General features: G+C 40.0%; 2 protein-coding genes across 6 annotated transcripts in view; both read right to left on the bottom strand.

The window, feature by feature from the left end:
• Window positions 1–1653: 1653 nt before the first annotated feature.
• On the bottom strand, window positions 1654–6958 carry tuba5 (tubulin alpha 5). The gene is made up of 5 exons (XM_074643446.1): window positions 6851–6958; window positions 4367–4592; window positions 3463–3611; window positions 2171–2851; window positions 1654–2095 (listed from the first exon to the last, which is right to left on the bottom strand). Exons 1-5 carry the CDS (start codon window positions 6851–6853, stop codon window positions 1796–1798), a joined length of 1359 nt encoding a protein of 452 aa, XP_074499547.1. The 5' UTR covers window positions 6854–6958; the 3' UTR covers window positions 1654–1795.
• A 1835-nt stretch (window positions 6959–8793) lies between these two features.
• klhl12 (kelch-like family member 12) overlaps window positions 8794–17964 on the bottom strand; it is a 28271-nt gene continuing 19100 nt past the window's right edge. For 3 of the 5 annotated variants that reach the window (XM_074643442.1, XM_074643443.1, XM_074643444.1), the window contains 10 exons: window positions 17545–17698; window positions 16476–16693; window positions 14889–15038; window positions 14658–14772; window positions 14466–14572; window positions 14179–14374; window positions 13921–14079; window positions 12040–12138; window positions 11769–11955; window positions 8794–10124 (listed from right to left, as the gene is read on the bottom strand). In XM_074643442.1, the coding sequence (XP_074499543.1) occupies window positions 9998–10124; window positions 11769–11955; window positions 12040–12138; window positions 13921–14079; window positions 14179–14374; window positions 14466–14572; window positions 14658–14772; window positions 14889–15038; window positions 16476–16693; window positions 17545–17698 (1512 nt within the window). In that variant the 3' untranslated portion in view covers window positions 8794–9997. Of the gene's footprint in view, window positions 10125–11768; window positions 11956–12035; window positions 12139–13920; window positions 14080–14178; window positions 14375–14465; window positions 14573–14657; window positions 14773–14888; window positions 15039–16475; window positions 16694–17544; window positions 17699–17964 lie in introns of those variants that run through there. The other 2 variants (XR_012594902.1, XM_074643445.1) reach the window with 2 other exon arrangements.

Here is a 17964-nt window from a genome sequence, read left to right as displayed (position 1 = left end):
ACATTTTAATCTATGTAACAATTCTCTTCTTTGTAGACTGCCTTATGTTTACACTTTACACGCGGATGAATCTCTTCAGGTGACACCTTCAGGGCGGCCGGGACTCGTTGTTTAAATAGCCAGTCTGTGCAGTCTGATTGGCTGCTTCTGTTCATCGTTTTATAACATCTGCTGCTGCACAACCACAGGCTCACTGGCAGCTCAGTTAATGCAAAAACGTAGTCAAACTTAGATATTTTGATGCAAGTAGTAATATCACACTATAAAAAATATGAATTACAAGCAAAAGTCCTCTGTGCCAATTTTTACTTCAGTAAAAGTACAGAATTCTTAGCAACAAAATGTACTTGAAGTATTGAATTAAAAGTACTCATTATACAGAATGGCCCCTGTGTTATAGTGTTATACTAAAGTAAAAGTACAAATATAATCAACATATAGGCCCACTTAAAGTACCAAAAGGAAAAGTAGGCTACTCATTAATCAGAATAATATATAGCGTATATATAGCCTTAGTAGTGTTATATTGTGTTATTGGATCATTATTGTTGAATTAAAATGTACGCGGTACTTTAATGTTGCAACTTATGTGTTCAATGTGGAGCTAATTTTGTGACTACTTCATATACTGTTGGATAGTTTAATCTATAATACTTTATCATATTTTAGAATTGATCATATAATTTTATGTAAAAATCTTAATCTGAAAAGTAACTAAGTACTATAGCTGTAAAATAATTTAAAAGTAAAAAAAAAAGTACAATATTTCCCTCTGAAATGTAGTGAAGTAGAAGAATAAAGTAGCATAAAATGTATATACTCAAGTAAAGCACAAGTATCTCAAATTTGTACATAAGTGCAGTACTTTGAAGGTGGTATGATGATGCCTTGGTATCTCCTCTATCAGTGCTGTCTTTACATCAAAGACCTTGATGGAAATAAGTCTCAGACTTTTTTTCTGTTGTCCTTGATACTTTGGAGATATGTGTGACCAGAGGCCGTCCATCTCACTCTGTCAAGCATGTCCTTTGTATTTCTTCCATCTTCATCTTCATCTTTCAGGCTTGCAACAGCGTTCTCCGGGTGTAATGGGAACGTAGTAGGTACATGTTGTCGTGTTAGACCACTGCAACACCCTGCTTGCACATCTCTAACAAGTTTCACACAGAATATTCCCAGACAAAATTTATTTCACAGCACAATTCAAATACAACTTTAGTAGTTTGTCTTCTAAAGCCGACAATATAAAAACATGGCAGTAAGAAAGATCCTTAATTTGGTTAAAGATCTTATTGATAACATTTTTATGTAGATGAATATTTAAAAAAACAAACATCTACAGAGCCTTTAGAAAGGTGCCGGATAAAAGTATGGCTTTCCCTGAAAAAAATATTATGATTGTGAATTAATCATTTAAAAAATGTTGGCGGGTCCAAAATGAATGTTTTGTTTATCTCTGTGGAAGCAATCTGACGTTTGGTTCCCACTTCTAACAAGGCTTGTGAGCCAATAGTTAAACAACGTTGGTATCACGTGGTATCTATCTCTGGGTCGTCAGTTAGTGCGGAAAAGAGGATAAATGGCTGAGACTGGCGGTAAGTGCCTGGCAACGACTTGTTGTGAAGTAAATGCAATGGAACCGGGGAGGGAGAATGCGACATCTCGTGGCTGAATGTTATCAGTGTTATCATTAGCACCTTTAACTTTAGCTTAGAAGATATGCAGTACAGATATGAAATCGTTATTCAGTACAGGATAAAATCACTGCTGTGCAGCCATCACAGCCTCACAAAGTTCAGTATTCTTGGCCTTCGTCGTCATCGTCAAAATCGGAGGTCGGTCGCCCAAACTCCTCGTAATCCTTTTCAAGACAGGCCAGGTCCTCTCTGGCCTCTGAAAACTCTCCCTCCTCCATGCCCTCACCCACGTACCAGTGGACGAACGCACGCTTGGCGTACATGAGGTCGAACTTGTGGTCGAGACGAGCCCAGGCCTCAGCGATGGCAGTGGTGTTGCTCAGCATGCACACAGCCCTCTGGACTTTGGCCAGGTCTCCACCAGGAACTGCAGTTGGAGCTCGGTAGTTAATTCCCACCTGTTGAGACAAAGACAATAATCAGAAACATGAAGTATCTCAAGCTTCCCTTCCGACCTTCATGATGTTACTCACCTTGAAGCCAGTGGGGCACCAGTCGACAAACTGAATGGAACTTCTGGTCTTTATATTTGCGATGGCAGCGTTTACATCCTTAGGAACGACATCGCCTCGGTACAGCATGCAGCACGCCATGTACTTGCCGTGACGAGGGTCACATTTCACCATCTGATTGGCCGGCTCGAAGCAGGCGCTCGTGATCTCGGTCACAGTTAGCTGCTCGTGGTAAGCCTTCTCAGCAGAGATGATGGGCGAGTAGGTAACCAGGGGGAAGTGGATGCGTGGAAATGGGACCAGGTTGGTCTGGAACTCCATCAGGTCGACGTTGAGGGCGCCATCGAAACGAAGAGAGGCCGTGATTGAGGAAACAATCTGACCGATCAATCTGTTGAGGTTGATGTAACTAGGACTCTCAATGTCCATGTTGCGACGGCAGATATCGTAGATGGCCTCATTATCTACCATGAAGGCACAGTCAGAGTGCTCCAGGGTGGTGTGGGTGGTCAGGATGGCGTTGTAGGGCTCCACCACAGCGGTGGACACGTGGGGAGCTGGGTAAATAGCAAACTCTAGCTTGGACTTTTTGCCGTAGTCGACAGACAGACGCTCCATCAGCAGGGAGGTGAAGCCAGAGCCGGTTCCACCTCCAAAGCTGTGAAAGACGAGGAACCCCTGCAGGCCGGTGCACTGGTCCGTCTGATGAGAAGGACAGAAGGTCAGGACAGACTCTGTTAAAGGAATAGTTTTGTGAAATGCACAGTCTATAAATAAGGAGATTGATACCACTCTTGTATCTGTCCATTCAATATGAAGCCAGTGGGCTGCCTCCGAGTCTGAAAAGTGAAGTCAATGCTGAAGTGCATTAAACTTGCATTCTTTCTAATAGCCAGCAGGGGGCGATTCCTCTGGTTGCAAAAAGAAGTCTGGTTGTATAGAAGTCTATGAGAAAATGAGCCTACTTCTCACTTGATTTATTACCTCAGTAAACATTGTAAACATGAGTTTATGGTCTCAATCGCTAGTTTCAAGTCTTCTTCAATACAGCAAGATGTTCATTTAGATTATTATTATAGTGAATTATGATAAAGCAGGGTATGCTGTAGGACGTGGTTATCTTGTGATTGACAGGTCGCTACCACGGCGTTGTCCGGTCTGGGAGTTGTCCGTGTTTTCGTCTAACAACTTTAACTCTTTCACAGTGGGTTTTCAGTTCATTAAAGTTAATTGTAACATTTTGTCAAAACAATACTTTTCTTTTCTTTCACTAACAGTAATTTATCAATCAGGTTTTTCCTATTATTACTGACCATTATACGAACACGCTCCATGACTCCATCAATGATGTCTTTCCCGACGGTGTAATGGCCTCGAGCGTAGTTGTTGGCTGCGTCCTCCTTTCCAGAGATCAGTTGATCAGGGTGGAAAAGCTCTTTGTACTTTCCAACTCTTACTTGATCTGAAAAGAAAGTTTTTATCCATTAAGGTCAATAAAAATCAACTGCAATGTGGTTTAATTGGATGTTTTCCACAAGTTTATCATCGTTACTGTCACATTATCTTTAACCTTCGACCAGCAGACATCGAAAAATTGTAAACCTATCCTTTAAATGTATGTAAAATATTCGTCTACATAAAAATGTTATCAATAAGACCTTTAACAAAATGATGTTAACTGAGTTTAAAGGTAAAGTATAAATCTTTATATTTCCTTTTTATACTCCATTTTCTCACTAAAAGTGTTATTTATTGATGTATTCAGTTATATAATCTTTTTCTTTATTACAGCTATGGGGCTCCACAGATGAAGTGCTTCACTGAAACTAAAGCGCAGAAATGTTAAATGCAAGACCACTTGTATTTGAGCAGCTTTAGATTGAAAAATGTGGGAAAAATATCTTGAAGCGTTTTCGGCATAAATTAAAAGGACATATTGTCCTGTCTAAAATCAATCCAATACTGCACTCTGCTAGTTGCTATTTACACAATACACTTCTGTAAATGTTAGCCAGCATTGAATAAAAGGCAAAGGAGTCACCACTGCACTTGTTGCTTGGATACCAGTGTTCCCATCAGCAGTTACCTGCATGACCCGTGTGGATGGAGATGCATTCACACTAGACGCATACGGCCACACATAAAAAGACGACGGCAGCAGTAATAAAAAATAGAGATAAGGAGGATAAAAATAAACCCATAGACAGGACTACTCACCAACCACTGTGGGCTCCAGGTCCACATAGATCGCTCTAGGAATATGGCGCCCAGAGCTCCCAGTATTGAAGAAAGTGTTGAATGGGTCTTCACGAGTGTTGGGTTCTGCAGGGTTGTCCAGGAAGACGCCATCGGGACCGACGCCATGCTCCAGGCAGAAGAGCTCCCAGCAGGCGTTTCCTGTCTGGACACCAGCCTGGCCCACATGGATAGAGATGCACTCTCTCTGGACAGAAAGAAACAAGACAGGTGGAAGTTAAGATGTCTGTCACACAGTTTTTAACACAAAACACAAAGTCAAACAATCCTTGTGGTACTTTTTCCTTAACATTTATGATTCCCAAAAACATGAATGGTTTGTAAGCACAGCCATCTATTGCAAACATAAACTTGAATGAATAAGAAGGATGAATTAAGGAAATGTCTCGTACTTTTACAGCTAGAAACATGTTTTGCCATCCATAAATAATCAGATCTCTTTAAATCGCTACTGAAATGTAAAACTGCTGTTGAAAATAAAGGTGGATGTGTGGATTTTGTGCAGTCAAAATTTATTCTAACCAGAAAAAGGTGCACATCTGTGGAAGTAAAGAAAGGCCATAAGGATGTGATTCTAAAAAGCACCTGAATACCTAATTTAATTTTTAATTTAAAGGCACAATGTGTAACATTTCGGGGATCTATTGACAGAAATGGAATACAATATTCATAACTATGTTTTCATTAGTGTATAATCACCTGAAACTAAGAATCATCATGTGTTCGTTAGCTTCGAATGAGCCATTTATATCTACATAGGGAGCGGGTCCTCTTCATGGAGTCCGCCATGTAGCTCCACCATGTTTCTACAGTAGCCCAGAACGGACAAACTAAACACTGGCTCTAGAGAGAGCCTTTCACGTTTTTACGTTACCTGAAGGCTCTCCGACACGCTTGTGAAACTACGGTAACGTGAGCCGCAGAGTACAAAACCGTGGTGCCGCCAGCCGCCGTCTGACTCCCATTGCTCCTTATGTAGAGTTATCATAGTAAGGATGGCCTCTGAGTTAGGCGAACGCTGTCACCACGGTTTTGCACTTGGAGGCTCACGTTACCGCAGTCTTGGAAAGGGAGGAGTGAGCGGAGGGGTACTCAGTTGGTTGCAATTTGCAACCACACCACTAGATGATGCTGAATCCTACACGCTGTACCTTTAATTAGTACTGAATACTTACTATTGAAATTTAAATACCACTGAAGCGGCTACAATCAATATTCTTTATAATAACAACGTAGCAAATGGCAATGTGAAAGGTGTCACTTGTAGTGATAAGCCAACAGAGAATTATCACCTGAATCTGCAGCTTCCCTCTGCATTACAGAGCTTTATAGTGAGTTTCAGTTCATTGTTTATCTGTCTGGCCCACAACTTTACTGTTTTGGTTCACTTTTGCTGCTATAGCGTTGTTTTCAGTCTCAGCAGGCAGCAGCTAAAAAACTCTAAAAATCCACAGTACACTACCTGCTCAGCACCTGACAGCAGACAGACACAGTTAGAGACTAGCTGTTGAACATAGTGGAACTCGAACTTGAGTCTGCAGTGATGCCTGCAGCTCTGTGAGGCTGTTCTTAAGCACACTGGTGCTTCGAGCTAAATGCTAACATACTGATGAAAAGCAGATCAGATTAAATTAGATTGGTTAAATTCAGACACCAAACCCCCAGACACTTACATTTTCTATATAAACTTGGGAACCTATTTGTTTCCAGTTGTTTATGGAATTGAAATGATGATGGCCTTTCTGAGCTTCCATACACATCAGATCAGTTTGCATAAAGGCAAAAATCTCTGATGACACACTGTATTGTTCATTGTATGTGCGCTCTGCTGTTCCATTTTGTTAAGAGTAAACATAGTAAAAAACTGGATCCAACTCTTAACTGTTTTTCATTTCCTAAGTACTTCAGCAGTCATGTTTCAACATGTTGAGAATTTTGTTTTCCCTACAGGGAGAAAATCCCCCAAGATGATTTTCTTGTTTGCTATTGAGTAATATTTATTAAGAAACAAGTATAGACTAAAGTTTGGAATATGAACATTGATAAAATACATCCCAAAACTTAAATATTCACACAAAAAGAGGCTTCTGAGGGTCTGAGGCTGAAGATGAAGCTTTGAGCTCCTCTTGCTATCAGGGATTATGAACTCATAAAACACTCAAAGTGCAGATAGAACTTACTTTGAGCCTTAAAACTTTTGTAGCTACATATATGTTAACACAAACAACTTCATTTGTATTTAAAATACATTTGTACAGTCCATGCAGCCAGTTTTAGGAAGGTTTTGGATGAATATCTTAGATTTCCTTGCAGATAAAAGTCAAAAACTGTTGCAGAATTCAGAAAAACTAAGGTATATGGCATAATTGAGGAAAACATATCACCAAATTTCAAACTTTCAACAGTATAAGTTTCCACACTTCTAATAAATTGTAATTAACTTACCATGTCGCTCCAGATGGTATGAACAGTTGGTTTTGATGCAGGATACTGTGAGTTTATCGTCTGTCCTTAAGGCTTCAGACAGACCGAGTAGTTCCTCTTTACTGATCCAGGACGAGTAACACAGAACTGCTCTGTTGGCTGAGCTGCTAGTCGCTCTTTGTACCTGCACAGACTCACCTGGTGTGTCTGTCTGACTGCTTATTCAGGCTTTAGGAGGAAGGGAGGGAGGGATGATGACTTTCCTCCCACATGGAGCTACCTCTCCCTACAAAATGTTGTTTTAGTCACTATTTTGGTGGTCTTGTTAGACTGGCACAAGAAAGAACAGCTGGAGAGAAAAATCGGATTGGTCATCTTCCTCATTTTAATTCATATTTCTCCATCTGACTCAATTCAGCACTGTGTCACTGGTTATTTCACAGCGGACTAACTCTTTTCATACCATCATGCAGTGGTAGAACAAGAATTCAGATTACTTAAATGATGAAAAAAGGTTAAGTGAGCGGTGTGAGGTGGAAAGTCAGTCCTATCTGCTTTTGTACTGTCCACATTATGATGCTTTAAGAATGTCCATTTTCCATGAAATGACAAAACCCTGCAATAATTTTGTGTACAGGTGATTACAAATAGGAGTAGTTGTTAAATTTGATGTGTTAAAGTTAACTAACATTGTATTAAAAGTTTGAAAATCTACTTGTGAAAATGAACTGAATAGGTTTTCTTCTATTTTTTTTAACTTTTTTGTGGTAGTATTTGAAAATGTGTAATAAAAACTTAATTGTGTGTCACTGCATTGTTATTACTGATGCATTTTAATGTTGCAGCAAGTGGGGCTAGTGTAAAGTTTATATTGCCTTATAAGTAGCGTAACGTGGAAATACTCAAGTAAAGTACACATACCTCAAATTACACTTAAGTACGGTACTCAAGTAGATGTGATTAGTTACTTTTTATCACTGATATCATAGAGGTTTAAAGTTCTAAGGTTAATAAAAAGTAAAAGAGCTTATATGCACATCCTGTAATCTTTAAAATGGTATATGAAAGTACAGAAGATGGTGAAATGTGGTTAATTCTCAGATGTTTTATTATTTGATGATCCTGCAAACTTACCTTCTGTTCAATCTTAATGTTTCCTTTTATTAAAAGAGACAACTTATCCTGTAGGCTGTGGTAAGATGTTTCATCATTATTCACGGGTTGGTGCCTTCCTTAGGAAACAGTGGTGTAACAGTATCTGATTGCCCAGTTCAGAAAATCAGACAAAGCTTAACTTAAGTAAAAGTAGTGATACCACAATATAGAAATACTCAATTACAAGTACAAATCCTGTATTCAAAATGCCACTTAAGTAAAAGTACAAAAGTATGAAAAGTCTTTTGTCAGAATGAGCCTTGTAAGGTTTTTTTTTAATCATTATATTAATGGACTATTAATAACTGCTTTATATATGTTTGGGTATTTAAATCTATGACATAGCATCATATTTATATATTGATAACTTTTTGTTCGTAAAATCTTAATTTGCAAAGTAATGCTGTCAAATAAATGTATAATATTTGCCTCTAAATTGTAGTGAAGCAGAAGTATAAAGTAGCATTAAATGAAAATACTCAAGTAAAGTACCACAAAATTGTACTTACAGTTCTTGCGTAAATGTACTTAGTTACACTCCACCACTGTTTAATACTTTAATTACTTTTTGCAGATAACATGTACACTAAGTGGAATTTTGAATGACAGACTTTTACGTAATATATTTTGACCCTATGTACTGGTAGTTTTACAAAAGTAAAAATTACATTTGTGTACACAAAGTACACCTGAGGCTGATGGAACTATTTACTTAATACTATATTCTTTCAGCTGGTATTTAGTCATAAAGTTAAAAAGTATTGGACAAATTACAATTTTGACCTGACGGTGGCGCTGGATGAAAAGTCAGATGATCACAAAATTTATTCCAATTTATTCTGAGGGGAACATGAATGTTTGTACCAAATTTAATAGTAATTCAATTAAATGGTTTGTTGAGATATTTCATTCAAAATCACAAATATCAACCCCATGGTGGCATAGAGCTATTATTAGTAATCAGGTGGCATGTGGACAGTTTTTACCGTTTCCTCATGTAAATAAGTTGTACAGGGATAAAATGGATGAATCTACCTTGTATCGTTTGTTGAATGAGACATCAAACTGCTTCGAGTGGCTGGATGATTCCTCACATTCGCTCTGCGGATGTGAATGATGATGATGCCACTGACTCAGCTGACGACGTGTGAAGCGAATATACAGCGTTTTGTCTCCCTGCATCACTTATCAGGTGCTTACAGACCGAGAGGATAAAACGCGTCAGTTCTCAGTGTGTTTATTCACTTCCCAGGCAACAGTGATGTTAGGACTTTGAGTCCTACATGTACATGTCCAGATCTATAAGCTGAGAAAAAAAATTAAATAAATCACATGCACCTCATAGTTATTACTTTGTGATTCTTCAGGGACAAAATAATCAACTGGTACAATTCAGTCATTTTCTAAAACGATATTGATCTCTAAATATATATTCTGAGAGCGACAATAAGTATTAAACCTTCTGTATTAAAGTGATTTGAATCTAAAAGCACTGTTTACTGAAAGAATTACAAAAAGGGTTGAATTACTGACCCATTAATGACTTCGCAAATGCCAAATGAGTACACTCGACAATAAGCCAATGTACTGTAACTATCATCAAAGTCAAATGGGAGGCAACACGGATGTTCACTGTTTGATGTAGGCCAAAGTCATAAGGCATATAGCAGCAACCGGAGTCTATGTCGACTCCATCTTTTTCTGTTTATGATGAGTAGAAATATATTGCACTTTGAAGACAAACTGAAAAAATAATCTCACAGGTAACGACAGCAACAAGTACCACCGAAGAGAGTCATGCAAGTGGTGATGGGCTCGTCGGAGGCCTCTTTTGAGGTGAAGTCTGCCACCAATCTCTGTTGCGCAGTCCGACTGACTGAGAGAACCTATTTGCATACTGGCGAACAAACATCTCCCTTTGTGTGGCTCCGTTTTAGTGGCATTTTTAGCAAAGTCTAGCTGCCTGTCCTCCCTTCTGATTTTCCTCTTGTGGTTCTTGTTTCTTGGCAAAGATCACTTTTCGCGTAGAACACAGACGCCCGCGTCGCACCGCTGCGTCGCCATCGAAGTGACGACTTCCCAGGAGTCGATGACCGGGTCGTAACATTCAATACTGCTGAGGAGAGAGTTCCCATCATATCTAGAGAGAGAGAGAGAAGTGACACAAACACAGAGGAACTGAGTTTTTACCACAACAATCACCACTGCTCAGTAGAGAATGATGTGGCATAATAATAACTCGATAAGTGTGCTCAGTAGAGTGCAGATCTCCAACAGGTGTGTCTGCAACATCCACTGCTGTAATGATTGATTGAATGAATACAAACCACAATTGCCCCCCCCGTCTGTGTGTGTTTTTCAGTCGCACATCTTACGCAACAGATGCGCTCTCATTTTAATCTATGCAGCTGTCTGCAACGGCTCTGTCCAGCTAAACCGCAGTTCACAGTGTTATGCTTTATGCTGGCTGTTTAACGCTTCCTCTGAACAGAAACTGTCAGTCCTGCTGTGTGTTTCTCTGTTAGCCAAAAACACTGCAGGACTCTGCTGCCCACCGGCTGCTAACAGCTAACTAGCTCTACGCTCCTAAGCATGCAACTCAAGAGAGGAACAATTCGTAATCCGTAGTGGAAACAAGTGTCGAAACTGAAGCAGTTGTTGCGGTCCCTACCAGCCGGTTAAGAGTAGTGAGGAGTCAGCAGTCAACGACAGTATAAAATGGTCAACAAACTATGTTTTCAAAAAGTATGAATCATTGCAACAAGAGGTCCAACAAGAGGTCCTTGAGCATGCAGTCGTAAATGAGCACAAAAAAATATTAGGCTGATGGGTCCAGTAGTATGCGAGATTAGCCGTGGACAGACACACATGCACACATAATCTCCTGACGGGAATATTAATTAACCAGATCAATTTGATAACTTGTCTGATAACAATATAAAAAAGATGAAAGTGTTAGAATATACTTGCAGCTAATGTAACTCTTACACCACTTATAGGTTCACAACTTTTTTAAGTCTGTCTTATAATAACAGTCAGGTGCTCATATGAACACTGATACAGGTTTTGCTTTCTGTAATCGTTCCTCCTGTTCATACTGACCATTAAGAGATCTGCTCCTACAGAGCTGTCCGGGGAAACAAAGTCAGGTAAGACGGTCAAATATGATCCAGGAAGTCCAGTTTGAGTAATAGATCCACGAGTTTGAAGGCTTATCAGACGCAAAAACACTGCACAGAGGTTAATTATACTTTGAGGAAGGATTTACTGCTCTGGAAAGTGAAATAAGGCATTCACTTTACAAAGTACATCTTGCATGTATTTGTTTGGCCAATGCAGCGCCTTGTTGGATGATGTCGCGAGCTGAGCCTGGTTACAATTTTTGGTCAGAGCCTTCGGCAACAAAATCCACAGTCCTTGTTTCTGCATCCTGAAGTTCAGCCAAAGCTAATTTCAGCCATACTGTACCAAGTGAGTGTCTTCCAAAGTCTTTTTTAGTACAAAATTCCCCGGACAGTGTTGCTCAGCCACGGTGGAGGGATACGTCCTGTTAGTTGAATTGCCGGAACAAAACACTGGCAATAAACCTGCACTTCATTTGGCTAATTGCGACGGCTGAAGCTTCATAATAGCTTTGGCTAAACTTCAGGATGCATTTTTGCACGGAACAAAAACTGTGGATTTTGTTCCTGATTTCTTTATAGTGTCGTCGAGCTACGGAATTTGAATCTATGCTTTAAACCCACCGTCACAGAAAGAAGGACATTAGGACACTCTTTCTTACCCGGCGATGGCGTAGAGACGTCCTCTGAGGACGGTGGCTCCTACGTAACATCGGGGCGTCGTCATACTGGCTACAGTTGTCCAATAGTCTGTTCTGATGTTGTAGACCTCTACAGAGTCGAGGTGTGAAACACCATCAAAGCCTCCCACAACGTAGATGTGGTCGTTGAGTAAAGCCACACCAGCGCCTGAAAACAGCAGAACAGTCTCAGATAAACAGTAACACACAGGGTTAGCTGCAACATTTGACTGCATTCTGTTTTCTTACCTACCTGACCGCTTGGTGGCCATAGGCGTAACACTCGTCCAGTGGCCTGTGTGTGGGTCATACCGCTCCACTGAATTCAGGATATTTAGGCCATCGTATCCACCTAAGAAGAAATATTGGAAAAATGACAAGTGTAATCAATAATTCTATTGAGAGAAAAATAATCTGCAACTATAGTATATATACTATAGTATAACTATAGTATTTGATATTTTGATAATCGATTAATTTTCAAGCAAAAATGCCAAACATTCCCACGTACACCAACTTCTCATTTGTTAGGTTTTTCTTCTTAGTAGTAAATAAAATATCTTTGGATTTTGGAGGATTGGTCAGACAAAATATGCAAATCAAATTCATCATAAGCATTAGGAAATCGTGTTGGGCATTTCTCACTATTTTCTAAAATTGTATAAAACAAATGATCAATCAAGAAAATTATTGTTTACTACATTTTCTCAATATGAGCTAGAATTGAAATGGTTAATCAATTACCTCAAATATAAGACAATATCTTTTTCTGGAAACTGCGTTTGAAATAGTGTGATTGTATTATATTCTAGGACGAGACAATTCTGTAATCACAACACCAGATATTCTTTTTGAATTTAGAGCGCATCGGTGTTAATACCAGGTCTTACGGAGAGTGTTGCATTATGGGTTGTCTGGAGCCTTAAAGGATAACGTCGGTATTTTCCAACAAGCTGCGAAAGGGCAAGTGAGCAGCGTCAGTGTAACTTTACGTCCACTAAAAGTACTTTTTTTTGCTACTGAAAGGCTCAGATTGTTATCATAAGTGTCTGACTACATTATGGAAAAGGACCCTACAGAGGAATAAAACCTTTTTCTTACCTTTCTCTTGATCCAGTCTGTTTATTATTGTGTCCAAGTCCCGCTCAAGGAGATGTCTCGCTATGAAATCTGAATATCCGTATACTCTGGCTCAAATAAATAAGGGCGGCCATCGAATTCAAAGACCTCAACCACATTGTGGAAATCATCTAAAAATTCAGCATGACATTAAAAATCTTTTAGATATCACGAAGCTACGCTTTCTGTACTCCAACACAACAAACTCTACCCGGCTGGCACTGGCGTTTCCACCATGGATGTATTCCACTATTCTGTTGTCTTCCGGCAACACGTCATCCCGCCGGATTTCACAACGAGACTTCTCCTTGATCGAGACTCTTTCCATAATGTCAGACACTTATAATAACAATCAGAAAAACAAGAGGCAAAAACAAGCGCTTTTAGTGGACGTAAATGACGGTGCCAGCTTGACCCACTAGCACTTTATTACAGCCCGTTTAGCAGCTGCCGTCTACAGCGCTCTCCCTCAATACTGAACCAATTTCACAAATTGTTGTCCCCATAAGTCAGTTAGACATAAAAACATGGGAAATAAGGGTCCAGGTTGTTTTATAGGTTAGAGAGCGTCTTCCAGTCTGTTTATAGTGTGTTTTTAGTCAACCATCAAAGCTTCAAAATATTTTGTTAACCTAACTAAGGATTTTCTGAGGGAGTGTCCCGACGCCTTTAGTTCAGAAATGGACCGTGGACTGAATCATTTATCAAGAATTATCGCTGACACGTCTGAAAAATGTTAACTTCTGTAGGAATTAACTTTCACCGCTTCCAAGATTCAGATATGAAAGAGTGTGAGAATATGTGACTGATCTACTGAGCTGTGAATGTCTTTGGGTATAGCAGGACTGATGGTCGAATAAAGCAATGAGAATGCGCCACATCGGGCATTTTATAGACAGAATGATAGATAGATTAGTTGAGAAAATGATCGGTAATTAATTGATTATGAAAATATCAACTTGCAGCCATAATATGATCTTATGTGTCAAAGTTATCAGAGATTATCAGTCCATACCTAGACAGTATATGAGTCCACTGGCCACCACCAGACCAGCTCCTTCTCTAGCCGTCTGCATATCTCCCAGCATGCTCCACTGGTCAATGTTTGGGTCGTATCGCTCCATGCTGGTGTGACGCCGGCTGCCATCGAAGCCGCCGGCAACATAGATCATGTCTGTCGAGAGCCAAATAAGACGGAACAATATATTGCATACCTTTCTGAGAGAGGAAAAAACATTCGAATGGGGATTTCACAGAAAAGAAACACCAGTACCTCCGAGTGTCGTGGCTCCAGCGAGGCCACGACGTACATTCATGGTGGCGACGGTGTACCAAACGCCGTCCTCATCCGCTGTATAGTCCAGGCACTCGACGGAGCTGAGCCTCGACCGACCGTCGTAGCCTCCGATCACATAGACTCGATCGTGGAGGGACACCGTGGCGACATAACGCCTTTTCCGTGCAATGTTCTGTTCAAGACACACCTGTCTGCATTAGCCAAATACACTGGGATACATTTTTTTTTTTTACAAGGATCTCTTTTAACTATTTAACACTTACAGGAAGGGAGCTCCATTCTTGTGTTTTCGGATCATATTTCTCAACTATGTCTATTGGTGATTGTTGGCTGCCAAACCCGCCTATAACCAACAGGACTTCTTTGGCACCTGAAAAGACCAACACATCACTTTAACTATCAGTGTGGATTACAAAAAAGGTAGATAAGAGACATGCTTATAGCTAAATTCCCACCTAATCTCGCTTGTGTGCGTGGGCCCTGCATCTCACTCCTCAGCTCCGGTCTTAAGTGGAATTTCTTGGCTTCATCAACAAGGTCTCGACATGGCAGGCTACACCGAATGAGAGGCTGAAACGTGTCAAAACGTGCGTTAATTATGGTGGTAACTGTGATAAGTATTTCAACACATAATCCATGCTTGGCGTGTGATTACAGGACAACCTGCCGCGTGTCGGCTGGCTCACCTCGGCATCAATGACATCTGTAATGTAGCGGGGGGTCAGGAGCGGCATACGAACAAACTCGAGCATGTCTGGCAGGTAGGGCTCTCGCTCTTTTCGGTTGTGTTTGACCCAGTTTAACACGGCTTCAAATACAGGCTCCTCCGAGTCCACCTGCATACAGACAGCATGTACAATCAGAAGAGTTACAGCCACATTTAAGACCGTTAATCCACATATTAATTAAACCATTAAGATGCAGTTAAACATGTTAAACAACATTCATTAGTGATGCAACCACTCTATTATCGTTAATTGTTCAGCAAGTAAAATTATTTGTGCGTAACTGCAAAGACACAATGTGCAGAAACGCATTCGGCTGGAGGTGAAACAAGCTGTAAATTCCTCCCATGAGAAAGATGACACAAAGTTTTACTGAAGGCAAATTATGCGTGACTGTGACTTACATGTATGGTCTAGTTTTATTCTAAAAACAACTCAAATGACAGAAAGAACCATTTGAGAGATGTGATGATCTATAAATCATTGTGCTATAATAACTGTTTTTTCTCAAAGCAAGGTGTGCGGTTGGGAGCAGGAATTTCCTGAGCACAAAGGCAAACTTAAATCAGGTTTTCTTCTCTGCAATTTCTTTGTCAACTCAATCCGCAAAAGTGAGTGGAATTAATGGGGGGCCCCACAGACTGACTGAGATTACAGCAGGTTGCTACATGCTCGTCTCTTTTCGCATTCAGGTGTTTGAAAGATGACAAGAAAGCTGTGAAAGTCAGTTGACACTATACTATTTTAGTCAAGATGCTTTTCAGGCATCAATTCTAACCATTACAGTTGCTGCAGGTATATATATACTGTACATAGACATGCTGTCGAGCAGATATGTCATTATGGTTTCAGGTATTTTACATATTTAGTTATCTATAGTCAGTGCTTGAAGTGGGAAAAAAAAGTGCCAGTACTCCCTTTATTCACATGTTGGCGTGTGTATCGGCCGGTATCAGCAATCTCTTGCGACTTATTCCTAGTATTCTTTATTTCTTTAAGCATGTTATACTGTGTCAGTCATAATCAGTTGTCATTTAATTGCTATTATTATACTTGGGCTATGCATCTTCCAAGTAGGCCTATAGAACCTATGTTCCAACTGAAACATTACAGGTTTAAGGAGGTGTGTATATAGTGTTAATACTTAAAGTGCGTTCCTGTGTTATTCTTAGTATCGCTCTATAATATATTATAGGATGTCTATAGCCTGGAATCAACAGCAGCCAACCAGACAGGTAGAAATGCAGAGCTGAGGTGTTTGAGCTATTCATTCAGGTTTTAGGAGCAGTGTCCCAGTAAGGATGCTCGTACATATTATACAGAGACACATTCTGAATTTCAACAGTGAATAAAAGACACTAGGTCCTAGTTTGCTTTAACATTGGTCATAATGGCGGTACTTCGAGAGCCAAATATTTTCTGAGGTGGTACTTGGTGAAAAAAGTTTGAGAACCACTGGTCTATAGTATTCAGTGACAACAGATTAAGCAGCCTCCACAGTACAGCTGACAATAACGAACAAAACCTCACAACATCCAGCTTTCTTACCTGGATTTCGTCACATTTTATGAGCTTTTCGACCTCCGCCTGGCTGAGCAGCATGAACTCCTCATGTTGAACCACCTCGGAGAAATGCTTCTGGGAAAAGAGCTCGGCGGCCTGCATCAGGTCGACGCAATTGTGAGTGTCGGCGAAGTCACGGATACCCAGGCAGTTAGTGGGATCGAGCTGACTCTCCAAAAAATCACAACACGCTCTTTTCACCCCTGAGGAAAACAAGGATACATTTGTTAATACACACACACACACATATTCAAATACAGCCAAATCTTGACAGGCAGGACTCTCATGTCGTTCAACAACTCTTCATTTTGGAAATGCCGCTGCCGTTTCAAAAGTGGTGCCATGCCTCAAGAGTTTCTGAGGGTTCGTTGAGCTAAAATTAAGACCTTTAAAGACCTTTTTAAAATATCACATAGAATGCAATTTCATAACTATGTTATGATCAAACCAGCCAAAGTATTAAAGTATGATGGAAAACCAGTCAGGGCAATATGGCCGAGAATTATGTATCATAATATCACCTTTTTATACTTCCCGGCAGTATATAACAAGAATTCCTGATGATATGATGAATTAAATTAATGTGACTCGGGTAAGCGGCATAAAATGGATGGATCAACCAGTTATAAATGATTCATTCATTTAAGTTTTTGCCAAAATGTATATTTGACAATGAGCTTCTTAGCTGCTGTGAAAGTGTTTGCTGACTGAAACTCTTGAACAACCTCCTACAAACACAATCTGTCGCAACAATCCCGCTTTTAGTTTGCAGGTGTAGAATGTCTCTCAACAGCCCACAATCAGAAACAAAAACATTTCATAACTAACATTACTGTCTGCAGCTGGCAAGACAAAATATTTAAGACTGTTGTAAATTAAAATCATACATTTTTGAACACCTCTTAAGACCTTTTTATTTGAAGAAACTGAATTAAATGTGTTTCAAGATCTGCAGATGCCCTCTGCCTATACTCACATGTGTCAATACGATATCAGTTAGCTTCAGCATGCGCTTTTCAAATCAAGGTTTCAAATAATGCACTCCAAAATGTACCTTTGAGCTGCAGTAAGCACGCCGCGGGAAGCAGTTCTTGTACGTTCTCCACTGTGACTAGCACCGTCTCTGTGTACACAAAGTCCAACAAGATCTCCATAGTTGCTGCAGTGAGCCCCTGAATGTCGACAAAAGACTTCCCCTTCTCTGCAAGCTGCAGAGCCACAAAAACAGAGACCATCAGGTGCAATGACAAGAAACATGTCATCAAGGGATTCATTATAAGCACTGGATATTATCAAAAATTGGCTGGCTTGTCTTTTTAGAAACGTCTGTGACAAAGTGGGTGAGAACACACCATTTGTCCCCATTTTCAACATTTCAAAATAATTTAACCATGATTGTTTATTCTCTCATTTAGCCATAATTCCATCATCTGTAACTTGCAGACACATTCTATTCCGGGTTTGTTTGTGTTTT

The sequence above is a fragment of the Sebastes fasciatus genome, chromosome 8 (genome assembly GCF_043250625.1).
Source record: "Sebastes fasciatus isolate fSebFas1 chromosome 8, fSebFas1.pri, whole genome shotgun sequence".
NCBI classification, from domain to species: domain Eukaryota; kingdom Metazoa; phylum Chordata; class Actinopteri; order Perciformes; family Sebastidae; genus Sebastes; species Sebastes fasciatus.
The sequence above is the reverse complement of the archived record's forward strand: the minus strand, read 5'-3'. Positions and strand labels throughout refer to the sequence as shown.

Bases quoted from the DNA above. Each gene is read 5' to 3' on its own strand.
- tuba5 (XM_074643446.1), bottom strand. The intron at 3,612-4,366 runs GTGAGTAGTCCT...CTTTCTTTTCAG, and splicing joins CCTGGAGCCCACAGTGGTTG to ATCAAGTAAGAGTTGGAAAG. The intron at 2,096-2,170 runs GTGAGTAACATC...TTGTCTCAACAG, and splicing joins GGTGCCCCACTGGCTTCAAG to GTGGGAATTAACTACCGAGC.